General features: G+C 43.2%; 2 protein-coding genes across 4 annotated transcripts; both read right to left on the reverse strand.

The window, feature by feature from the left end:
• Nucleotides 1–519: 519 nt before the first annotated feature.
• Nucleotides 520–16,818, reverse strand: LOC139212459 (zinc finger protein DPF3-like). Of its 3 annotated transcripts, XM_070843003.1 has the most exons (12): nucleotides 16,772–16,818; nucleotides 10,613–10,773; nucleotides 9,815–9,922; nucleotides 7,451–7,578; nucleotides 6,578–6,673; nucleotides 6,309–6,369; nucleotides 5,605–5,646; nucleotides 4,891–5,031; nucleotides 4,156–4,266; nucleotides 3,165–3,969; nucleotides 1,429–2,528; nucleotides 520–1,060 (listed from the first exon to the last, which is right to left on the reverse strand). In XM_070843003.1, exons 1-10 carry the CDS (start codon nucleotides 16,801–16,803, stop codon nucleotides 3,809–3,811), a joined length of 1,041 nt encoding a protein of 346 aa, XP_070699104.1. In that variant the 5' UTR covers nucleotides 16,804–16,818; the 3' UTR covers nucleotides 520–1,060; nucleotides 1,429–2,528; nucleotides 3,165–3,808. The 3 variants fall into 3 exon arrangements, with proteins under 3 accessions (XP_070699104.1, XP_070699105.1, XP_070699103.1); XM_070843004.1 differs by lacking the exon at nucleotides 1,429–2,528; XM_070843002.1 differs by having other exon boundaries at nucleotides 520–2,528.
• A 319-nt stretch (nucleotides 16,819–17,137) lies between these two features.
• On the reverse strand, nucleotides 17,138–26,065 carry LOC139212052 (zinc finger FYVE domain-containing protein 1-like). Its single transcript, XM_070842497.1, has 11 exons — nucleotides 25,481–26,065; nucleotides 24,837–25,341; nucleotides 23,558–23,772; nucleotides 23,258–23,364; nucleotides 23,042–23,150; nucleotides 22,828–22,925; nucleotides 22,505–22,622; nucleotides 22,225–22,395; nucleotides 21,819–21,999; nucleotides 21,586–21,699; nucleotides 17,138–19,754 (listed from the first exon to the last, which is right to left on the reverse strand). The coding sequence occupies exons 1-11, from the start codon at nucleotides 25,982–25,984 to the stop codon at nucleotides 19,522–19,524; spliced, it is 2,355 nt and encodes a 784-aa protein (XP_070698598.1). The 5' UTR covers nucleotides 25,985–26,065; the 3' UTR covers nucleotides 17,138–19,521.
• Between the last annotated feature and the right edge of the window lie 162 nt (nucleotides 26,066–26,227).

Below are 26,227 nucleotides of genomic sequence, written 5' to 3' on the forward strand. Positions count from 1 at the left end.
ACACGATCATAGTGATCAGTTTCTTGTTCAAGTACTAATCTACTGCCACTCTGTGATGAAGTGACTTGACATATTAACAGGATCCATGTGAACCCTGCTCTCATAGCACTAATAAATAAGTTCCCTTCAGTCATTTGTAAGACTCAGAACATTTGTACTTTATACCTGTGGTTGACATTCGGATCCCATTTACTGCTAAAAGTAAATATCCCTCTCTGCAGGCACTCTATTGCTCATGTATGACCTCTGACCTTTTTTTGTGATTTCTCAAGGAGCACCAACCGATCGATAGGAGCTCCATGTGCCGAAGCCTCTTTTAGTCGTCTGGTTCCTATTTAGAGCCCAGAGTTACCACTGCTCTTACAAACTCGAGTGCTGTTTTTCTCCCCGTTCGCCTGCTCACAGGGTCTGAGGGTCACTCCAACCTATTGATCCAGTCTAGGATTCTTCTACTTATCAGCTGCCTCCTCAAAATGACATGGTGGTCTTTCTCAGACAAAAAAAAAAAAAAAAACAGCATCGAGCATTACTGTTTATTCTTTATTTTTTCAGAACAATAAAAATAGTTTAACAAACAAAGACTTCTTCATTTTCTCCATTTCGACTTGTATTTACAGCTGAAGATGAAACAAACACCCAGTCATGTCCATTTCATCTCCTCTTGGCTCCGTTCCCACCCCGATCCTCCCTGTCCACCCCCGGCAGGCTTGACAAGAGGGTACCAGGGCCTATTGCTGTGTCTTTGACGAGGTATACAGGCTATTCAATGATTGGTGACACATAACTCGAAGCAGACATCACTGACTTTTGCATTTAGGAGCTTCTCCTTTTGCTTAGAAACTGCACCACACTAGGCCTGTTCCTATACGGTAGGTAACATTAAGCAGGTTATGATTGATGACACATGCTTTCACTTACTGGCATGACTGGAAGATAAAAAGACACAATGACCCATTTTTACTGTGGAAAACACCACATCACTAGAGAAGAGGATGAGATAATTGAGAAGTCTCGGATCCATTCTTTGTCCAGAGGAGATAAACTGCTGTGTGGAGGGTCCCTGAGGGAAGTGAAGAAATATGGTTTGAATGCACAAGCACTTACGCAACTCATACCAGACACATAGGATTAATGGTTAGCTTCAAAAACGGAGCGGCTGTTATTACATTGCAGCGATACTGAATAATCACATGGAAGGACACCGACACCTTACACAGTATGTGCAACCTATGGACCTAAAAGGGTTTTTGATGCAGAGCTTGAAGCACCTTCTAAATGTCATAAAGCAATTAGGCCCTCTAAAGCACTCAACGGAAATGTCACAGATAAGGTGGACTTTACAGTTTTCACTTCTCGCTAAGTATGTGGATCCGAGCAGAGTTTTGTCTCTCTTGCAACACTATTGGTTGTGACAGCAGTGAGAATCACCTTGATCTACTGAAAGTGTAGATTTCAAACAGGAAGTGGAGAGGTTTTGCATGGCGAGTTTGACACCTGGTAAAAATCAGCAGAGACCAGACAAAGCTGAAGCTTGTTATTGCGATGTTTTCCTATAGCATGAGGCCGCAAGCATCCTAAATCCCTCCGGGGAGTTGATTATTAAGGGATCCTTGTGTGGCGGTTGGTTATTGTCCCTCCGTGCCATCTGAATACAATCACATGAATCAGGGCTGAGCAGCTGAACAATCAACAGCAGAGGAAATGAGAGATGCCTGAGTAGTTGTGGCTGTTGTGCACCTGATCGGGACAGAGGTATCAAAGCAGTCTGAACAAACCCAAGAGGTCATACTAATCAAACTTTTAAGAGTTCAAAACAGAGAAATATTATACATCAGAGAAAAGAAAAAAAAAAAGAGAGCTAAATTACTGCGATGCATTCGAGTCAGAGAGGAAAATAGACAGCAGACAGAGGGACAGAAGCAGAAAGATAAAACCCTAGTTTGTATCCATGTCAGAGTATTAATATAATAGTCCAGAGGTCTGCATGTAATAGTGGTGGATTTGAGCACCATCTCTATGGCTGGGGGGGGTCAGAGGGTCACTGGTCCAATCAGGTTGGAGGGTCATGGCTGTCAGAGCTGGTTTCCAGTGCAGAGCGGCAGGCTGGCACAGTGATGAGGATAATGACGTCTTAGTGTCACATTGGATCACACAGCAGACACAGTCACAGAGCAGGAGTGGGCAGGCGGGGCCCCAAATGCACCCGTTGGGCACAAACAGTCCAAAGGCCTGGCCTTTAGTGTTCCCATAGTTCAGTGGAGCTCCAGCACAGTGCAGAGAGGATGAAATGAAGCTGGATCTGCTCACATTTCAAATGTTCAAAGGGAATCGATACATATCGTCAAGGGAGCAGTTGCTTCAATTAAGCCACATGGCCTGCAAAGGTGATGGATGTCTGTGCATCCATTTCAGTCTGTCATTTTAGGCCCAAATCAGGAGGAACATGAAGGCTCATAGTTTGAGAGTTAAATCCTCTTCTTCACTGGTCACCCCCACTCATGGGCCACATGCCAATGTGCTGAGTGCTCCTACAGCATATGACACATACAACATGGGTAAGACTCACATAATAATCCTGAACAAGAGCCTACAGCCAAGCTAGCAGCTCTGTGGGCCTATACTTAGGCACAGAGGTGCTTTGGGCTAAATGCTAACGTCAGCATGCTAACATGCTGAGATTTAGCAAGTATAATGTTTACCATATGTAGTCATAAACCAATACTGGCCAAATTGAAATGGTGGTGCTAAAAGAAAAGTCAGGGGATCACCAAAGTCATTAGGATTCATCCTCTGGGGATCACGAATGTCTGGGCAAAATGTTGTCAATCCATTAGTTGCTGAAATAATTGAGTTTGGATCAAACTGGTGGACAGACAGAAGCATCATCAAAGCCACTAGCATGGCTAAAGTGTACAATAATGTCCGATTACTGTTCTCATTACTACGACTTGTCAGATTGATTTGTGCAGCTTAAAAAGACAGGAGATTGAATGTAATTTGGCTTTGCAAATTTCGATCACTCAATCTGTCCAGCTGTCCAAAAAACTATTCCCATAACGGGCTAGTTTAGTCATCCAGGATAACTCATTAACAGTCTGAATAGCCAATTATCAACCATCTGCAGAATTTTCAGGACGAGAAAAAAAACAAAACCTGTTGCTTACCTTTCATTTATTTAGTCCCTGTATCTGTAAAGACTATATTTATAGGTTTCTTCATCTCCAAGCAGGTCCGGTGGCTGTCCTTTCATTGGTTCCTTCATTTTCATACAAGTTTAATCCAGAGTTAGAGCGGTAGAAGAGACCTTCATAGTCACAGGGACTACTGATATAAAAAAAAAAAAAAAACAAACAGAAAAAAATCCAGTAGCTCAAGTATGGGTCTGCAATGACATTCAATCATCTCCCAAACACACCGTCTCATTTATGCCTTTAAAATTTTCAATTGTTCAAATTTCTCCAGTGTTTTTTGTTCAGAACATTAATGCTCCTTCTGCTCCAGTGAGGGGAGAAAAACAAAACACTCAAAAAAAACATCTTCTGTTTTGCATGGAGACCAAGTCACTTGTCAAGAAACACTGACAGTTGTTCATTGCCTTAAAAGTTAATATATATATTTATATATAAAAAAAGGTGTTCATAAATTATTCAACAATGTTCAGTAGATAAAATACCACTTGCATTTCTGTCCTGAAATTATCACTTTGTGCTTTTAGCAAACAAAAAACATTGAAAAAGAAGCAGCAGCTTTTTGCCAGAGGTTAATCCGTATAAAAAAAGAGTGTCTCTTTAAATCAAAAAGATTCTCTCTATCTGTGTCGGTTGGATATTCCGTTGCTGTTTGTGGCGGGCTCCTCCAGCTCGTCGTCCTCGAAGCCATGAAAGGTGGAAGTGTCGCTCTCCGAGGTGGTGCCGAACAGCTCCTCAGCTCCAGTAAAAGTCCCATCTTCCTTCTCTTCTCCACAGTCAGCTGGCACGCACGACGGAAGAGGAATAGAGTCAGGTGACGGATCACAAGCAAGAGCAGCACAGAGTTAGTAGTTAAGTCATGAGGCAAGAGCATCCATTTCTTCCTATCACACATTATGTCGGCATGTTCGCACTCACTTAAAGGAAGCTTATGTATTGTATGTATATCATGCTTTGCTGTACTCACTTTTGCATTGGCAGGCTGAGTAGGGAGACCCCGATTTACCCGTTTTCTTGTTCGAGCCCTGGCATTTGTTACAGTAGTTGGGAATGCTGGTCCCACCTGGACCCTTTGGACCTACAAGGAAGTTTAACATTTTTTGCTGAGGTTGTATTCTGGTATCTATAAAAAGAAAAATGTTTGCATTGTACCTTACTTATAGTCAATTCTCTGTTTTATAATAATGATAATAATTTAAATAAGAAACTTATTTTGTGTCTTATCCCCATCAGTCATACAAGATGATAAAATCTAAATTATGGGGGCACCTGGTGATTTTGTGGCATTTCATATACTGTGTAAAGGTATTGGTGTTTTTCTCAGAGTGACTTATTTTCACTTCCTTATTCAACATTTAAGAGGTTCTTTATACAATATCTCAGCATCTAAGACAAAAACAAATGGTTAAATAAATGCACTGGAGTTATGAGTGTGCAGTTTTTGCATGCTCATCTCTGTTAAAGGCAAAATGCAAAAACAAATCTTTCAAAAATAAAATGATTAGAAATGTAAAAATGTAACCAAACATTCATGCAAATGTTTTGTGTATTAACATATTTTTAACAAAACTACAGTGGGCACAACTATATGGAGGAATTGTATACATAACATATAGTGCATATAGGAAGTAATGGTCATGATGTTTGTTTGAGGACACCAAACATTCTGATACATCAGAGGTGCAGCAGTTTGACTTCTTACGTTTGTGTCTGTCAGTCTGTTGTACAGAGGGGGATCTGGATGCCACGGAGCTCCTCTCTCCGGCTCTGTCCTCCTCTGCCAGGTGGGAATGGGTGTAGTGGTAGCTTAGTCCTGTACGGTTCCTGTAGCGCTTCGCACAGACTGCAACAGATGGCAGATGCTCAGTCCTACTGCTGTGACTGGTTGCATTTCAATATCTAAAAATACATTTGGCAACACATCATTTCTAAATGTGGGATTTTTCCCCCCTTTTCTGACCACTTGTGTTAGACACCGCAGTACGGTTTGATTGTAGCGAGACCTTCACAAAGCAAAGAGTCAAACACCCACCAAGTGTCTGGCAAGCTGGTAATGCCTGTTATTAAGTTACAAAGCAACATAACTAAAAATACATACAGGCAGATTTTGAAATTGTAGAAAAAGCTTAAGTGCAGAATGATAATCTCATCAAGTCTTGAAATATAAACAGGTGATTCATAGAGCACTTTTGATAACAATACTCCGTCAAATAAAACGCAAACACAGACACATAATAACCATGTCTCAGTTTTCCTCACAGCACAGCACCACAGGCATTTTTCTGCTTGAGAAAAGTAAGATAATATAAAGGGCTAAATCAATACTAACAGGACATGTGATACTACCACTTAACAATCTATCAAAACAAACACCTTGAATAACTACTGTAGAAAAGTTTTTTCAAAATCAAGGTACCTGAGGTCGAAGATTTTGAGTTCTGCTTTTGTCTGTATCTGTCTGAAACAGAGAGGACGCAAAAGCAAAGACAGAAAAAACAGCATGAGAATGTGTGTTTACAACAGAGGAAAATCCAATCTCCCCTGCGGGACTTTCCATATGCAACTTGCATGTACAGGAGTTCTTGAGGCTACAGTGACACGAGTTCACCTTGTTTCATCCAGTGGCTCCATCTCAAAAACCTGTGCTGGTGATTGAGTTACAGTGGGGTTGACTTTCTGACAGCAGAAGCCCCGACGCTACTCACAGATACATTTACAGTATAAAGCTAATAAGTAGGACAAGTGGGCCACATTTTTTCCACTTAAAGGAAATATATTTAGTGAGCATGAAGAAGGTCATTAATGCAAGGAGATGATAAATTAGGTCTGAGATAAATAAAGGAAATCACAATATCAAATTCAGTCTTACATTTTATTGTATATATATTAGACATTATGGATAAAAGTACAAAATAAATATTTTGACATTCTAAAATGGCAAGTTGTACAAATTTAAGAGTAAATATTAAACTAAAACTCAATAATGAACAAAAGGCTCAATAAATGCCACAGAAAAGATCAGACTATACTGAAACAACCATATTGGAAAGCCAGCATTGCACAGTCACCGATTAAGAGGACATGACACTAAAACAAACGTCACGTTTCATCTCTACTTACTGTCACAGACATATGGCTTGTCGTCATCCAGATCTGCCCTCCTGCGGCCCGAACCCCGACCCTGAGGAGAAACATCCAGATGCTGCAACGATCTGCAGTAAAATCTACGCTCGGAGCTTTCCGACATGCACAAAAAAGCTGCTGCAGAAGTTATGCACCACAGGTGTGTGTAACACAGTCAGTGGATAATGCAATTCTTCTCAAACAGCTTCTGTGCTGCTTACAGCAAACTGCAGCTCATGACAAGTGATGTCCACGCAGTCACTTACTCTTCCTTTGCCACGATGCCTTCTCTTGGGGGTGTCCACCTCGTAGTCGTCATCGTCATTGAAAGCATCTTCTGCCGCGTCTGCCTCCAGAACCCTCTGAGAGACAGAGAGAGAGAGAGAGGGAGAGGGAGAGGGAGAGAGAGAGAGAGAGAGAGAAAGAGACAGAGAAAGAGAGAAAAGGAGACAGAGAGAGAGACCATTTCAATACTCAGCTCTAATTAAAACACCGGCTTGCTGAAAAATAAAACACTGAGCAGCCACAGCAGAGAGGAAAGATAAATCAATTTTCCAATTCTCAACACATTCTGGGTGTTTTTGACAGATGTAGTGTATGTTCTGTTTTTCTGCCAATTTCAAGTTGAAATGCTTAAAGATCATAGGCAATAACTGTTTATCTTGGGAAAGATGAGCCATTATGCTCCAAGCCCCCTCTTCCTGTCGACATACATGTGTCCACATGTGCGTTTGGTGCAATGTGTGATGCTGAAAGTCAAAAGCAGTCACACCTCAGGAGACAATAAAGATCAACAATGTTTTGCACTCATAGAGCTCCTGCATTTTAATTAAAGTTGTGGGTATTTGGGTATCACTGTATATGACAATCAGTAAATGGGAGTTGAAGTGGGCTACTTGTCCAAAATGCCTCTCAGTGAGACAGCAGTCAGCTAACGAGCCCTGCAGGTCAGCTGGAAAATCTTGGCAAGTTGCCTTGACAACCGGTTGGGGCGCAACACTTCACTCTCCGTGCCAGGGTTCTCAATCGTTTGAGTGATATCACTGAACATTTACATTTGAAACGTTTGGCTGACGCTCTTAACCACAGCGACACACACACACACACACACACAGGACAACCTTTCTGTCTGAGCTCACCTGGATCTCAAGCAGACTCTCCTCATCGTTCTTAGAGTTGTTCCTCTTGTCTAGACCCTCTCCCCGTAGCAGAGCCTCCAGCGTGGTGCTCTGAGTGGGCAAGGTGTCCTTGGACCTGAGGCTGCCGTCTGCAAAAAGACAAAAACAGACAACACTTTATAAATCATCAAAATACCAGCTCTGTCTTTACACTTCTATTAAACTACAGACATGCAAACATGTCTATTGTTCCACAAAAAAGTTCCACAGATTTATAATGGAAGCAGTGGTTCTGATAATGATGAATGAGCTGCAGTATGTTACAGTCCTACTATTTTCCCCTGAATCACCATCAAGAACTGTAATTGTGACGCGAGGCATCTGTGCTACAACGTCTGACCTCTGTGAGCAGCTTTCTATCAGCATATTTCCATTATGTCTCCTCTCTTCCACTAGACCTAATAAAAACATGTGGTAAATTGCTAGAGCATGTTTGTTATAGCAACTGTCATCTTTTTTTGCCTACAACAGAACGTGTCATCACAACTATTTTCACAGCACTATATTACTAAAAAAAAAAACACGTACGTGTTTTCATTCTGAAAGAGACCACATTGTTATCGATGAGCTCCTGAAAACGCTGCACTATGAAGACATTAGGCCGCCGTTGTCCACAGGAATCTCTGAGGTACAATGCAGTTAAGTAGCTTATCACTTTAACCTGAACTGATCATGCAGATATCTCCTCCTACAGTGAGCTGAAGATCTAAATAAACAGTGGAGGAGGCAAGCAGGTTCAGCAGACAAAGCAGAACAAACAAAAGCTTTGACAGTTTGTCTGATCTGCAAATCTTATTTACACAATCTCTTCTGCACAGACAGCCTCATGGACATCCATTGCATTGTGGATGTTTGAAAAGAGGACACACTTCAAAGCCCTCTCACTCCAGTCTTCTATGAGCCCTTCATCTTACCACGGCGCCCACTAGAAAGACTTTTGCAGAATACTGAGCATGAAGTGCTGAAGCAACAGAAGACGGCATAGAGAGGTAGATATAGGAGGTAGGCGTGAGAAGCAGATACAACACACTCCTCTAAAATGGGCCCCTCCACCATGCGGTGGCAGCCCCTCACCATTGTGTCTGCACACGTTGACTTTCAACTCTCCGCGACGAGACAGACCCCCCCTCCATCTACTCCCCTCCCTCCCAACCCATGGGAGCTGGGGGGCTAAAAATAGAGCCGGCAGCAGCCTGCAGCAGGGAGCTGATTCTGCATGCAGCCCCAGTCTCTAGCACACCATCAGTTAGACAGGCTGCCGAGGCAGCGAGACAGACTCTGGCTGCTGCCCTGTGCTGGCCACCTCTGGCCAGCTGCACAATGTGCTCCGTGTAAGAGACGCCAGGTTAAATCAGGGTACGTTTCCCCTCCGCTGGGTACTCGCAGACAGCACATACAATCCACTGCTGGAGAAGGGAAGGGACAGCAGGGTGGTGGTGGCGGGGTCTTAGTGAGCGCAAGCTCAGTGGAAAACAATAGGCTACAATGGGATGTGTTTGGGAAACAAAGACTTGGTTCACATGCTATCTCTCCATCTTGCTTTCTCTTTCCAAGCCCACTCCCTCTTTCATACTTGCTGTCCTTCCAACATGCACTGCTGAAATTTAATTTGAACTAAAGCATCATGATTGTGGAGCTTTCAGTCATAACAAAAAGAGGTAACATGAGGTGTGTGAGATTCTCTCTTTTGTCATGTTCATTCCTAAGGATAATGTAACATCCCAGTGGGTATGCAAGCCTTGGGCACAGAATGGACCAGTTACTTGAGCTCAGGAGGACTGGCTACAACACACACACAGACGGCAAGGCAGGCTACAGGGAGAAATGGAGAGATGAAAGAGGTGCCAGCGAGAAAGAGACAGAATCGGTCAGCAAGGGAGGTGGTAAGGGGAAAATAAGGTAGACGGAGAACGTAGAGGAGAGGATAAATGTGTTGAGTGAGCTGTTTCGACTGGCAGCCAGAGAAGGCCAAACTTCATTCCATAACATTTATTAAATACTGTCTGCAGAGGCCGAACTCTGTCTCGCTGCTCCCAGCTGTGGTAAATCTAATTACATGTTCTACTTCTCACAAAACAAGTTTACCAGTCGGGATGAACACAGACACATTTTATCCTCGGAAAAATGACTGGCAGCCTGTTCTGCTCAGTGCGCCGAGACAGAGTGATATGCTTTTAGCCAGATTATTCCCGATCATCACCAGTAATCACATGAGCTGAAGGAAGTGGTGGAGGTGGGTGGGAGACGGCTGAGCGGGAGGAGAAACTGAGGGGAGCAGAAAGAGACGGGCAGGTGGTCTGTGGAGGGGAGGCTGAGGGATCTTACCGAGCTGGAGCCCATAGATTCCCAGACGGGGATCCGTGGTGTTATGCAGCCGTCTCTTCTTTCTCCAGCAGCGGGCCGGGTACGTGTACATCTGCCCGGCTGCAACCCCTGCACAATAACAGTTGTAAACATGCAAGACAAGACAGTTTCAACTGAGACACATTGCTAATAGATAGTAAAATAAAAACTGAGTCTGCAAATAGGATTATATTTCTTTGCTTTCTTTTTCTTTCTTTTAAGATTTACACCATTTTAATTTCTCAGATATTACCACTTTGAGACCACTCAAAACATTAACTCAAAAATTATTATTAAATTATTATAAAATTAGACGACTGACATTTCTCATAATCAAATGATTGTTGAGGTCATTCTTACTGCAAAAAGACTAAGAGTCTACAGCCATGCTAGTGGCTCTGTATGGAGGCATGGCAATGCGACCAACTAACCCCCTTTGGACTATTGGTAGAATAAAAAGCTGTTTGGAGACATCACTTTGGGCTGTGTTAAAATTGGGAGCGATATTCTTCACAATTTTCTGACATTTTTTTAACTCAATAATGAATATAATAATAAAAATAATGAAAAAAGACAATAATTAGAGTAATTAGGTCATTAGAATAATGAAAATAATCATTGTTTACAACCCTAGATGATGATGAGAAGAATTATTTCTATAATTACCATCATTATTATTTATTATGTTGGTGCAGACACAATTTCTACAAGCTTAATAGACAAAAATAGGAATACTCTTAACTCTAGTGTAAAACATTGTTTGTGTGTGTTTTTGCCCACCAGGGCTGCGGTGGTGTCGCTCCATCCAGATGTAGCAGTTGTTCTGGGCCACGCCGGTTTGTGAGTCCAAGAATGGCAGGCGGACGCTGCGTTCAGCACACAGACGGGCATTGTAGCTGCGGCACTGCTCAATGGCGTCCTTATAGAACTGGTCACCCAACCTGCAGGGGAGGGGGGGGTAACACCAGCAGCAGAGGTCAGTGAAGCTGGATGATGCGGATGGCACGGCAGAGCCACTGATGTGGCAGCTGGTTTGAAGAAGAACCGTGATGTGATCCTATTTGTAGAATCTCTTTTCATCATGTATCAATGCCCTGATAATGGCCTGTTTCTTTGCTGGCGACAGATTATTTAATCAGTAAGCTGATGCAGCTACAAGATTTGTATGCAAGTCCCTAAAAAAAAAAAACTCAACCCACATAATGCTGTTCAAACTTATAACCGGCACTGTTCAATGAGTGTCAAACTGACAGCCGAGTATCTCTCTCCTCTTCCAGCTTGCCACAAGGGAGAATTTGTGGAAAGAAAAAAAAAAACAATGCAACCCAGTTACAACACTGCAACGACTCTGCTGCTCCCACTCCTGAAGTTAAACATATTATTACCTCTGTGGGCTCTTTGTCTGATCTGATTCTAGATGGGCTGTGAGCTATGGTGGCTCTGACTGAGTCACATTATCACAACAACATAGGATCTGGGAACTGATATGAAGTCTGTCCTCCGATCAGGAAGCAGCTAAGACTCTCACACTTCAGTTCCACTTTTCTTAGTGCCACTGAGATTTTGGCAGTCCCTCAGGGCTTCAATGTTAATATTCAGAGTGAAATGGGGGAGGATATTTCACATTCAAGCCCTCAATCGCTGCCACACGCCTGGTATGGTAATTAGCCTACTTAATTAATCTCAGCAGAGTGCCTAGCACAAGGGCAGGTTCTAATTTGACTATATCAAAGATGGGGGTAAATGCTGAAACTCTAAAATCACAGCAAGGTACTTTGTCTGTGATTTCCAGTCTGCTGTTATATCACGGGCTCAACAGGGCAAATCATAGCTACTGGTTCTTCTAGTACGAATACTTCCACATCGGCATAATGAAGTTCCTCCACGTGTTCTCAATTACAACATTAGGAAGACGGCCATTTTGAAGTGAAACTAATGAGCTGCGGGCTGCGAGTCGAGTCTGGAATCTTAAACCAGGGGCGGAGGAGGTTGCAGCCTGATTTGTCAGCGTCTTCCAGATCCTGCTCTCCCTCCCTCTCACTGTTTGCCGCTACCCCTCCATGAGACGACGGCGAGCAGATGAACAGCCGAGCAAGGAATGCTGTCCCGCACAAAGCCCACTGCTCTGCGGTTCAGACAAAGCCACAGTGTGTGTGTGTGTGTGTGTGTGTGTGTGTGTGTGGCTTCTGGGAAAGAGAGGCTTCGTGTTAGTGTGACTGAGAAGAGTAAACAGTCACAGGTACAGAGCGAGCATGGGGAGGGAAGGAAAGGTGTGAGAAAAAGAGAGAGATGAGGGAAGTAGGGAAATAAAAACAAGACAGGGGCTTCAAAAAGGCATGACAGAGAGAAAGAAGGTCACAAGCCAACAAAAAGATCATGAGTTATGACTATGAGACTTTTTCTTTCCTGGTGTTGCAACCAGGCCAAGATAGTGGCTTTATTGTTGTTAATAATCATGTCATTACTAGTCTCTGCCTTGCAAAGGTGTCATAAAATGCTTCTTTGTGAATGCAAAGCCAAGAAAACACTGGTTTCTGAGATGTAGCAGCACTTTCTCACCCTTTAAGATGAAAGAGTGAAAGAATTTTTACAAGAGGAATCACGCAGAGATACACTCAAAACAGATTGGCCACACAAGTTCAGTGGTTGGTTGTCTTCAGCAGTAGCTTGATCAAAAAGCTACACAATAGTAATAATAATAATAATAATAACTAGCTGTGTTGAAATGTGCATTTCATAGATTTATACCATATGTGGGTCAAGTGTAGGGTGTCCAGCAGTAAATCTCAGTCAAACAAAGCCGCTTCACTGCCTTTCCTTGATATCAATGCACATGCTCTGATGAGATATCAGTTTACTAAAAGCAAAGCAGAAGTCACGCTCAAAAGGGTGCGCACCGCGGAGCGCCAAGACACTCCTGAGATTTCTCAAGTTGAACACACCCAGAGAGGATGCTGATCTGTCTCAAGTGAAATATGCAGGGGTTTGGACGGGGGCAAGAGAGAGAGAGGGAGAGGGAGAGAGAGCAAAAGGTGAAAGTGTTCCGGTGGGTGCTGGCTGTCTGTGCGACGACAAGCTCTCCATCAGGGCCCCCGCTGCCCCGAGCAGCAGGTGCTCTGGCGTAGGTGAGAGATCTCTCTGACACTTGTAATGAGTGACAAGACCCACACCACCAACAACACGGGAGGAGAGAGAGAGTCATACTGACAGACAGACACACACACACACACACACACACACACACACACCTTTTTCCCCACTTGTCTCTTTCCGTTTTCCTCACTGTTCTTTGAAACTGAACTGGTTATTTTAACAACTTGGGTCTCATTTTTATTGTTTTGGCCGCCATTCAATTATGAAAACTGTATACTCCCCTAATTACTCGATTGCTGAGATCTGGGAACGTAAGTAGATGTCAGATGGAGTAAAAATACACAAGCAATCTGATAATCATACAGATTTTGGACCAAGGGTAAAACTGAGGTAAACAGTAAAATCACAACTGTCTGTTGTAAACATCTGTCACAGTTTACAGACCAGCTTCCGGGTTCACTTTGACCTACTGTACTTGCCATAGACGTGCATGCACACAATTTCCTGCACAATGAGGGATTATTACAACATTTGACGTGCACTCAATTTCAGTTTCACCTCCATATTAGCTGGTTTAGATCTGAGATCTCCAAACTTTTTGGCCTGTGATTCTTAAAACAATGGCCACCCTCATCACTGAATATGCATCATTTTCCCACAAAGGGTAAAATTATCCAGTAATTAAGAAAGATTTATGGGAAGTCTGGAAGAAAAAAAGGTGCATTATAAATATATATTTTTTGCTTTCCTAGCCCTATAGTTTTTAGTGGGGTTACAGTTTGGGAAACACTGGTTTCAATAATCTCACTACGCTGTTAGCCTTTTACTATTTTTTCCCAGTGTTCCTGAATCTCAGCAATTAGTTTAATGGATCCAGTTCTACCAAAACTGACAGAATTTAACTAAAAAAAATGAGATCCATGCTGTAATAAACCAGCTAGCTCTACCTAAAGATGTCAAAATTGTGTGGAATCAAACTGAACTAGAAACACTCATTCTTGTGTGGAAAGGTGCCTCAGCGGTATGTGCTACACATCCTCAATATCTTCCAGTTGAGTAGAGAAGGTGAGTGTGTGCATGAGGGCGAAGAACAAAAGCAAATCTTGTGGCCAGTGGGGCCTCTGGTATCAGCACGTTCGTGTCAACGGTTCGCCGTGTCACATGACTGCATCCGTAATGTGCGTGTGTCAACACGCATTTTGCATATCTGACGACAAACTTAAGTTTGCAGGAGAGCAGCTTACAGAGGCCGTCTTCTCCTAAATGGTGCAGCACTCGGGAGATCTGACTTGTGAAAAATACAATGAAAAATGAATGAGAATAAAAATCTTTGATCTAAAAACACAACTTCGGTCTGTTCAGCTCTGTTCAGGAGGCTTCTCAAATTTGCAGGTGCACTGCTCCTTCACAGGAAGCTAGAGCTACCACATAACAAGAGAGATGGAGGAGGAGGAGTAGCGGGAGGAGGAGGAGGGCGGCCTACACAGTGACTGCATCCTGACAACAACCTCTGATTACACCAATCAGAACAACACAGTCTGGGTGAGGGCAGGAGTAAAACCAGACCATACACCTCCACACTGCAGCACCAATAAGCACCAGGCCTGACTCACTATACAGGCTCCTCAACACCAATAACAAGGTAGCTCACAAATGGGGAAGGTTCTCGCAGATGTAATGTCAGGAGAGCTGCGGCTGGAAGACGTGTCCACCCCACAGGAAACTCCAGGTGTGGCTAAAATTTTTATGAGCAGCTTCATGAGCTTCTTTACTAATCAAATATTCCAGACTCCATTTTAATCAGGAGATTCTGGAGATTACTGTCCTCCCCATGCTGGTAGGAGGGCCAGACCTCACACACAGACGAGCACAGGCTTGCACGCCGCGGCTTCATCCGCCACATCTCTACAACAAAGTCAAACCAGCATTTCATTTCCCTAAAGTGAATCATCTTAACACAAAAAAAAGGTCAAACTGGTCCACGGGAGCGACATCCAATTAGTGTCAAGTGTGACTAATTATAATCTGACAAACGTGTGAAATGAAGTCAGAAACCCAAGACAGGGGCTAATTATAGCACACTGAAACACTTCATTAAGCACAGTTTATAGCAAGGAGACATTCCACATCAGAATGCTAAAACGTCTGCGAGATGAAAAGGCAGCGTGACGGCAGACACACACTGCAGCTTGTTGGGACTCAAGACAGGGAAATAGTCCAACAAGGTAATAATGAAGTGTACTTTCCGACATAGATCATGCACTTCTGACAAAAAAAAAAAAAAAAGCATATATATGTGATGAGAGAATGAAAGGAGCTACAAGTAAGTATTATTTATTCAACACATAAATTGAGCACTTTAACATCAGGCGCTTCACTCAGCTGTACAGGTGGCTGTGAGTGTATTGGGCGATTCCCTGTGGCAGTCTGCAGCGCATGAAGGGCTATAAATTCTATAGAAATTTTGCAAATGGCCACCATCCACTGCAATGAGTATGCACAGTGGGGTTGTCTTGCTGAAGGCCACTTTGACAGGATCCATGGCCCCTGTATTCAGCCCAATTCAACTGTTATTGTATCACTGGCCAACTAATCTCTGAACTGGACACATGCAAAATTATCTCCAGCAGAAAATGTTCACAGGTAATTAAAAAAAAAAAAAAAAAAAACAGTCTGAAGTGGACACTCAGGTAGCAGAAACACCATTCAGCACCCGTCCCTAAGTGTAGCAGCAATGTCACAACAATGGCAACAGTGTGGGTTGGTGTGCAGGGCGCTGTGTGGTCCACTCCTCGTGCTTACAGTCCACAGAGGTGCCAGGGTACCTCTGTGGAGGAGCAGATGGTTCTCCTGCTTGTGCCCAACACTTCCTCTCTGTCGGAGCATCTCTCTGACAGATGGGCCCAGGATCCTGGACCAAGCTAATCTCCAGCACTCCTCCACTTAAAGGCACAGTGGAGAGCCTTGCTCTGCCTCCACAGTCCCAACGAGCCATGATGGTGAGAACACATCAATACAGGCTCAAACGCCTCTGTCACGTCCAACTGAGTGCGTGCGTGTCAGGAAATGTCACATTCGTATCTAGTTTAAAGGGAAAATGACAAGAAGCGGGGCGCTAACTTACAGTAGATATGTTCACCAGTGGAAATGGCCAAACAATACAGCAGAACAAAGGAGAAAGGGAGAAAAAGGTGGAGCATTTCTTTCAAGTTGAGGGATAAAAATTGAGCATGCCAGGGGCCATTCGAGCACGGAGTGACAGCCTATTTCCACCGGCGGACTCAAATTGCTGTCACTTTTGTCGAATTCGCCAGCAAGCATGCAAATACAAAATGCCTCCTCCCTTGCTTTACCGGGTCCTGACCACGTCTGCGCTCGGAGGAGCTAAAGTTGACATGTCGACAATTCACACTAACTATAAACGACTTTCGGAATGTCGGCTGATATTCCGCCGCTATGCCCGACCGAGCACGGAGGAAATCGGCTTTTAATTATTCGGAGCAGCGCAAAGGCACGTTGTCGACAGTTTTCAAATAAATTTATAGCCCAGGAAAGACGACATTCTCTTTTGTTGAATGCACGGCCGTGTGGAGGAAAAGCTCCTCCGGTGCACCCAAAATGTCAGGCAGCCGTACGCACATGTTAAAGACTAAATGTTAAAAGCTTGTGGAATAAAAGAACTGTACGAGGCTACTTTGCCATGCAAGAAGTACACAAAATGAATTTGGACAGCTTAATCTGTCATATGCACACGGCTGGAAACCACATGCACGGGCAGCCAGTTTTAACATACAAGTTGGCAACAAAGTAATTATTCACAAATTGCTAAATGTCTAAATTACTTACGCTTTTAGTGGATTCTGAATGACAGCCGCCATTTTGCTACAATGTAACGCAATATCGGCGTCTTGCAGTTCTGAGGGAAACCTACGGGAATTGACCAATCAGAGCTCGGGGTGAATTCGTGGACCAATACATCTGCAGCATACGCGGATGGGGCGTGGCCTTCTGGGGTAAACTGTCAAAATTATTTTAAAGGGTTTTCCCTTGTATTTATATTGTGCACTGTAAGTGAATAACAGCACTTTTAAAGAGACCCTTACTGGAGCTTGGATACATTGCAAGTGCACCCCCCCCCCACCCCTGGCGTACCGAGACCATGCAGTGCAACTGCAAGTGGCACAGAATATCAACATCGAAGCTTGGGTTTAATTATTTATTAAAATAATTATAAATCATTTATCATCATCAATAAGCACCAAGCAAATATTTTTCCCTCTCTTAATCTGAAGCTGCAGTGTTGGTGAGGAATGGAAGCAAGGCTTATAACACACAGGCGTGCACAAGATCTATTCCTCCCACATACAGTACAGTGAATGGTTTGACACAGCGAGATTGAAACACACAAACACACAGACTCACACTAAAGACATGGAGGCAGTTCCATATTATGTTTTTGACAGACGGGAGCTGATACAACTTTAATTTTAATCAAATCTTCCACCATTTCGGCATGTATCCACACATCATCACCTCAAGTTATTGTCCAACAGTCTTAAATGCAGCAATCACTCCCTCTTGATTTGTAGTGTGTAGGTGAGAAGTGTCGATAGCACCCAAGCCACTCCGCAAACAAAAAAAAAAAAAAAGGATGTCCCTATATGTGTCTCTCAAACACCACAAAGGATAGCCAAAGCAACAGACAGCACAAATTTCCATGGAAAGTAACCCCAGTGTGAGTAATCTGCAACGACGTGTTTCGTTTTCTATACTGTGCAATATTACCACCTCAGAGGAGGATGTGCGTGTGTGTGTGTGTGTGTGTGTGAGAGAGATGCAACATTCAGACAGATAAATCTATTTTGAGACAAGGCAGACACAGCATCTTCTCATCAGACATCAGAACTAAAAAGTTCCACGTTAGGAGCAAAGGGAGCAATAACTTTATCTACAAAGCTTACAATCAGCAAAGACCCTTTTTTTTCTCATTTTTGACAACAAAATACAAGCATATGTGTTAAAGGCATCACCTTGTGCTTTGTATGATATCCAAAAGTAAAAGCCTCATTCCTTAATAACTCAAAACTAGTGATGATGCAAGACAAGTTAAAGCTGTCAGTCACTAGAAATGACTCAACAATTCATCATTGCCACAATTGAGCATCAGTTTTTTTCTGTGTAATGCTGAAAGACAAAATGAAGAAAAAAGGTAATATGGTTAGAAAAGGTGGTTCACATACAGCTACTACAAAGTATATAAATATCTATGCAGTAACTAACGTCAAACAAAAAAAAAATAAAACAGAAAAAGAAAATATACAATAGCTTTCAATAACGGAGGTAAAATAACAGGAAACAAGCTACTAAAACAGGACAAAAAATGAAATGAGTTGACCTTTGTCAGGAGTCCTTATCATGTCAGACCTACGACGGCCTGGAGGCATGAATGCAATTTGTAAAACTGGTTTCAAGATAAATTTGGATATTCCTCAGGTCTGCAAAACAATATCCATACAACCACACAGACATCAACTGTAAGTATTTAGAAACCAATTAAAATCAAGATGTCAAGAAAACAAATTTGAACATGAAACAGAAACATCTTTCAACATGTGCACACTACAATGCCGTTTGGTAAAAGACATAGTGAGGTTAATTCAGAGACCGTCCTCTGAACAAGTAAAAGGCCATGGACTTCTCGGACTGTCATGCATGCCAGAGTGCTAATAGGTTTTTTTTTGTTTTATCTTCATACATAAATAATTTTCAACATTTGAAAAGTACACTCCTCTAACATAGTTCTATGTCTTCATACGACCACAAATACATGATAAAATATAAACATTATACCAGCACAGACACAGTGACCTGAATGATTTTTGGCACACCAGATATCCACAATCTAGTCCTACTGTAGTAGATTTCAGCTCAGTTTGGGACAGACAACTTGATCATCCGGATATCTGGATTTTGGCCATTGTAAGCAACAGCCTATAACAGCTGAAAAAGGCTTAGTGCAAAAACTAAAATCTTGCAATGCAGCATGCAATGGAAACTGCAGTTACACCTGCACGGATATAAAATATCTCCTCGCCATTACACAGACGACATCAGAGAAACAATGCTCAATAATAAGAATTGCTGGAGACTAATCACAATAACCCCACGGGGTTCTCAACTAACTAAGATTCTTTAAATGATACATTTTTTTTTATATTTTCTGATAGTAGAAAAATAGCTCAACAGCCTTATTTAACGTAAAATCGGGGATTTGTGTCAATAAGAATCAAAATATTCCCTCTGTGAATAATCAGAGTGGAAATGCAGGTTTCACACTCAGTCAAGTCATCTCACATGTTCTGGCTGTTCTACAAAGGCCACAGGAACTCTGACGTCCCAAATCTTCTAAATGTCCTATATATACTGTATACGTACATACATACATACATACATATATATATAGATATATATGCCTAAAAACTTCCTTTCCACAGATAACAGACAGAACCATTAGAGTAACAGAGGTAAGGCAGTGACAGACTGCGAGCTGAGTGAGTGGTTCTCTCCGGTGCTCCGAGGAAGGAAGGCCGTCCCTGTTAAAGTTCTCCAGGTTTCTGGTTGCAGCTGGTGCACACGCGCACAGGGTGGTCCCAGCCCCGCGATGGGACCGACCGACGCTCCGGGGAGCAGTCGTCACACACTCCTTGGCCACAGGCGCGGCAGTGGTGCTTGGACAGCTTGGCAGTGAACTCGCGCTGGCAGTTGTGGCAGGAGAGGATGTCCTGGTCAGGCACCCAGTAGGCTGGACGGGCTGCGTCTTTCACTAGGCCTACAGGGAACACATGACACAAATACACACAAGCACATATTAGATATAGTATAAGGTACATGGTATAAGACAACAGTGTTTTCCGTTGACACCACACATGGTCGTCTGTTTAAATCACATTAAACTTCATCATTCAGACAGGCTCACTCCAAAGGACAATGTAGACCTACACTGTATATACACTGGCAAAGGGCATAGATCTACAGGTTTTGATAACCTTATATCACGCTATATCAGGTTACCTCTGTCTAAAGGTCTGCTTACCAGCACTATCCAAAGCTCACTAATCAGTCAGTTATATCTGGTTTGCTTAACCAGTGCGAAAACTGAAATGTATAAAACAGCAAATTGTGTTTTTATGGGGGTTATAAGCCAGACTTGGCAGGGCCCAATGACTTCCTGGAGGCTCTGCTGGTTGCCTGGCAACTGCCCCACCCCACCCCGCAAGTGTGTATTTCCCAAAACGTCGAGTTATGCCTTTCATTTACATCTATGGCCAATTTCCACTATAGATCTCATCCATTATGATCAAATGCTGTTCTATGCTGAAGTAACGACATTTATTTACTCTACTTACAATACCGACTGACATTAGTAACTTTTACCTCGGCTGTTGGTGTCACAGCACGGTCACTTCTCAAATGTCCAGGCTTATTTGTCCACACTACTGTTTAAAATGCACCATAACTTCATGTCCTTAGCCATCTTGGTTGGGGTATCCATGGAAACATAGAAACAAGATTTGGATTTGGAAACAAGTAGGCTAATTTTGTTGTGATTGGACCAGACGTGGCTCGGAGGTATTTTTGAGGTGGTGATGGATACATAGTTTTCAGCAGGATATCAAAAACATATGCATCTAAGCCCTTTTATCAGCAAATATAGGCTTACAGTACACTTATGTAGCAGACTAACATACATTAATAACCATACTACTTTAGCTTTAGATTAGGCAAATACTTGTGGGTTTCCAAATTTGATTAAGACAACAACCTGAAGGGAAAATAAGGGCTATAATTTGTGGCGTGTATTCGAGTGGAGACAGCATTTATTGTTGCCAACACTTTGCAATCTCTTTCCATGCAGCAGAGCCAGTTTTCACAATCTAAAACACATTTTGGATTATCTTGGCAGAAACGCGTCATATCAGCTGTTATAAAAAAAAAAGTTCTGCTAATAATCATCAGCCCAAAGTAAATTTTAGGCATCAGAGAACAGCACGGTCTATGACAAATGCTTCAAGCCACTTCAAAACACATATACAGCAGGGAGTCTCATAAAACGACATGAGTAAACAGGGTAAACAGTCGTCTATCTCACCTCTCACAAATCTAAACAACAGATACAAGGTCTGACAGTCTACATCAAACATTAGGCAACTGAGCACTTCTACATGGAGGCACTGCCACTTATACTTCCTGAAGAGCTTGTCAAAGGCAGTTTTAGGTTCTGTAGTAAGTGTGTGTGGGAGGAATTTCATTTAGTAGCTTATAAACATTTTTGGCAAGAATAAGCTTGACAAATGCAAATTCAGTATTTGAAGATCCGCATGCAGTGAGGGAACAGAGACCTGTGAGCTTTTAGTTGTGCAGGATCCATTACAGTACAACTAGGCCATTAGGGCACCCCGTATTCCTCATAGGGGAGGCTTTAACAGTCTGACTTCGGCATTACATCTTTGAGAGTTCAAACCAGACACAAAGCCTAAATACTTACTGTAAATGAGCAGTTTACATCTCTGCCAACAGAGGGCATCATATCCAGTTACTTACATTTACTGGGTCATTATCACCCTTACATAACAATCCTCTTTAGATTGGGCAACACTCACCCAGTGGGATGTCAATAGCAGTGACCACAACCCCTATGGTGTTGGTCACCGCTTCTCCAACCTTCCTGGCGAGGGTTCCACCTTCTTCCTCCTCGAGCTCTGCCTCAAGCAGCTCTGCATAAAGAAAATATCTTTGCTAAAGCCGAGCTCACCCAAGCTTTAAATGGCTGCATGAGACACAAAGAGGAAAAAGAGGTAACACTTGACATTACTGGAGGTGTGTGTGTGTGTACCTGCGTATGAAGCTCTCTGCTCGAAGCAGACGTCACAGACTCTGACAGGGGCGAGACCCCAGCCTCTCTCTGGGACGGGCGCAGCTTTGGAAGAGCAGCCGTCACAGAAGCCCTCCCCACAGGCACGGCAGTGATGTTTGGTGTCATTGTCCTGGAAGACTGTGTGACACTTATGGCACACCTTGTAAAAAAGAAAAAAAAAAAAAAAAATCACAGGAGTTGTTATTGACCAAGAGCTGGCTCTGTGAGCAATCTGAGTCTGTCCAAGTTTTATCTTGTGACATGCAAACATAGATTGTGTAATAGGCACAGAGCACCACAGACAGTAAACATCCCCCTGGACACAAAGTGTTGACTTGGCTGTTGCTGGCGGGTGGCAGAGGGTGGGGCTGTGTGTGTCACTCACCAAGATGAAGGAGTTGGGTTTCCAGTAGGCTGGGGCGATCTGATCTGTCAGCCAGGAGGTGACGGCCTTGGCAGGCTTGACACTGAGCTCTGACACAGACTGTGCCACTAGGTTGACTCCATCCAGAAGCCGCTGCGCTGCATTGCTGTTGTCCTTTAAAAAGCCATCCGACTGCAAAAAACAGATGGGTAGATAAAGGGTTACCTCTGACCATATAATTACAGGTCTGTTTAATTAAGAAAAAATCTGATGAATTAATTAAATGGCTTGCTTCTCTTACCCCTGGCCATACATGCTGGATCTCAGTGCGGACGACGGTATCCACAGGGTCCTGGTTCCCATACCAGTACTGACGGCTCCGATAGATCACTCCACAGTTGGGGCATTCGATAACGTACCTGAACATACATTAGACATATAAATGTGTAACTGAGTTATTATCTGTGGTATTATTTGGAACATGCGGGTTAATATAAATAGAAAACATTGATTTTAGGTCAGAGTCTGCTTTGCCAGTGCTAAAATTAGGCTCTGTAAAAGTAACATAAGCCTAACCCGAGCGTAGTTACATGTGACCCTGTAGGTCATTCAGCTGCAACTCACCCAGACCAGGCGTACTTGGCGAGGCCCATCCATGGAGAGTCTGAGGAAGCTGAGGTCTTAGGGACAACTACCACCTCCTTCCCCCCTTCATAGCAAGCCTGAAGTGATGCACCACAGAATGACTTTAAGTCGGAACTCATCAGTCATGAAGTCAGTGGCATAGGTGAGAAAGCTCAGTTGTACCTAAGTGATGCAGGTGAACTTCTGGGCTTACCTTACAGGTGTAAATGCGATTATCATACTGAGCAGAATAACGACAACGATGCTTTGCCTCGTGGCACGCTCCTTCTCCCAAGTGGTTCATGCTGTTCTTGCAGCCGGATCTGGGATAAAAGTAATATGCTACAATGATTAACAATCTGGAAAGTAAAAGATTAAAGGAGAGACTGTGATTGTTAAAATGCCTTTTGAAAAGCAGGGAGGTACTCACCCACAACTGAGGCACAGGCTGGAGCAGGTGAAGTACTCGTCAGGAAAGAAACAGCTGTGGGCAACAAGCTCACCTGTAATTTCCCCATTAAAGCGCTCACTCAGTGCCTGCAGGAGAATCATAGACGAGCAGAAATTAGCAAGAATAGGTGCACTTTCTAAACAGTAAAATGATACGCTTAAAACTCGCACTGCGCTAATTGTATTAAAATAAGCCTTCTCTGAATCCAGGAGCCAGTTTATCAGAAAACTGTGAATCACTTCAGTTCAGTGCTGGTCAGAGGCCGGATAACTGCCCTACCTGCAGGGCTTTAAAGATGACCACAGGGGTGCGTGGGGAACGGGTGGCGTTGTTATCCAAGAGCTGCTCCAGTTTATTCTGCAGGCCATGGAAGTCAGTAGGGGGGCTGAGAGTCTGAGTGCCCCAGTACTGGACTGAGCTGAAGGCCTCTGGGAAACGGGAAAGTTTCTTGAAGCGATCCAACAGCAGCCGATCTATTGACTCAGATGACTTGTCTATGACAAAACACGAGTGGAGACGTTACCACAGTGTGTACTCAGAATATAGTGTAGATATTCAATCAGTGCATCAGATACAACATGTGTTCAGGAATATTCAAGAAGAATGTTGTAGCATCAGCAATCAGTCCCCCCCCCCCCCAAAAAAACATACTTAATAAACAAGGAAACACATGTAGCTCAGTCATTTACATTTGTTGTCCGAAGTCATGAAGCTCATACAAGTGTTTCTTCACATTTTACAACATTTACTACAAATCTTGTGTACACTCCAAGGCCTACCACATTTAGAGTGTTTTTCTCCCTCATAAGCATTGAGATCATTTCCATGCGTTCATTTCTATATAGAAGAACAACTTGTAACTTACTTGAGTGAAGTAGAACACCACATTTTAAATAACACATTTTATTTTCATCCGTTTCTCTACTATTGCATAGCAACGGAGCAAAGACTTCATAAAGAAATCTGTGTTTGCATCAGTAGCTATAATCTGACAAGAGGAAAAGCAGACAAATGCTGACCGTTGGAGGTTATCTAACTAACACAAAGTGTTAGTCTAGAGGACTAGAATAGAAGAATAGAAAGCAGGTGCCTGTTTACAAAAACACATTTAAATTGTGGTGAATATCAGGCATTGGCAAAAGGCTGACAGCAATGCAAAGTATGAGCTGTAGAAAATGAACTAAAACATGCAAAAACTGGTTCTGTCTTTCAAGTGTCTTCAAGCTGTAAATATGTGGCTACACAGTTTTTTCACACCTTTCATGGAATGCAGATTGCTACCTCCAGCAATACAGAAGAAAGAAAGAGAAACACCATAGGCTAATATTTGCTAAACTTGTAATTATCTGCAGTGCTCAACGCTTAGTTTACTTTGAAGGTGCTGCCTCCTGTCCCTTCCTGTGATGCAGAGCTACAGTCATGGTGATACAGTCACAATGTACTGTCCCAATGGAGGTAATATTCTATTAAAAGCTTTGACATGTCTAATAAGTGTGTAACAGATGAAGTAATGACTCTCAACACTAGTGGGAGTAACAGAAGTGTTGAAATATTTTACCTGAGCCAAGCAACTTAGTGTGGACAGTTTCATGGAAGATGACCACCGCTGGACCCAAGGTGGACAGTGGGACATCCAGGCCACAGCGGGCCGTTGTGGCCTTCAGTTCCTTGGTGAAATGCTTCAAGTAAGCATCCGAGGCGTCCCCGAGGAACTTGAAGAGGTCATCATGGAGACGGTCGGCGTGGGTGCGGTAAATGATGAGGTCGGAGATGGCGAGCACCTTGAGCAAGAGTCGGGTCCTCTGGCCCTGTTTGGAACTGTTCCCAAGCAGCCCCTCTGTGTCGATGACCACCACGTTACGGATGGGGTCAAGTGCCGCCCACACCCCCACCGTGCACGACTCCTGGGTGGGAGAAGTCTTGAACACTTCCCTGCCCATGAAGAATGTGTGGTTCAGGGTGTGAGATTTACCCTCTCCGGTGTTGCCAAAGATGGACACCACCTTCAGTAGCTGGTCAGGGCCGCAACTCAGGCGCTTTACAAATGAAGTTTCGTCTTTTACCTTCGGAGAAACAAGAGTTTAGAGGCAAAAAGTTAGTTAAGCAAACAACCAAATGTGCAGTCTTGGCAAAGAATTTAAACTTGTAGGTATTCTGATTCTATTTCTATTCAATAACATGCATCACTTTTATGTAACTCACCTGCATTTCCTCATTCTCATCAACCAGGAGAAAACTGGAAACCTTCTCCAGAAGTTTTGCTCTCTGAGATTTGATCTCATCGGCTATTCGGGCAGCCGGTGGGACAGATACAGAGGTGATCTCTGCAGGTTTGGGCGGTGGGGGATAGGATGTGAGCTGGTGTTTCTTCTTGTTCCCTCCACTGTGGGTGCGTTTCTGACAGTCTTGACACATGTTAACTTTGCAGTTCAGGCAGCGGACCACAGATCTGTGGCGTTTGCCCTGGTCTCCATTGCTTCCTTTGCAGTTGTCACAGTAAGGGACGTGCCCTGGACCTATCTGAACCCGCTCATGGTTCTTCAGACGCTCCTGATTGTGGAGCTCCAGCTCACAGCGAACACACTGCAAGCTTTTGCATTCATCACACTCAAATGCTGCTTCCTCGGAGCCACCACAGGCATAACTCTCTTGACATATTAGACTAGTATTGACTCCCTTTTCTGAAGATGAGCCATGCCCACTCATCGTTTCTTACAACGTAAACTTGAACACAATGCAGTGCTTATTGGAGCAGCTTTGACAACAGCTCTAGATAAATCGCTAGCAGGTAAAAATGTACAAAATGCAGTAATACTGACAACTGAAATGAGCTAATACAGTGACTAAATCTATGAAAACAGCTGCATGGTAACTGGGCTGGATGGCTGTAACAACTAAGCCCCAACAAACGTAAAATTTATCTAATTAGCATAGGCAGAATGAATTTGA

Source organism: Pempheris klunzingeri, chromosome 13 (assembly GCF_042242105.1).
Source record: "Pempheris klunzingeri isolate RE-2024b chromosome 13, fPemKlu1.hap1, whole genome shotgun sequence".
Classification (NCBI taxonomy): Eukaryota; Metazoa; Chordata; class Actinopteri; order Acropomatiformes; family Pempheridae; genus Pempheris; species Pempheris klunzingeri.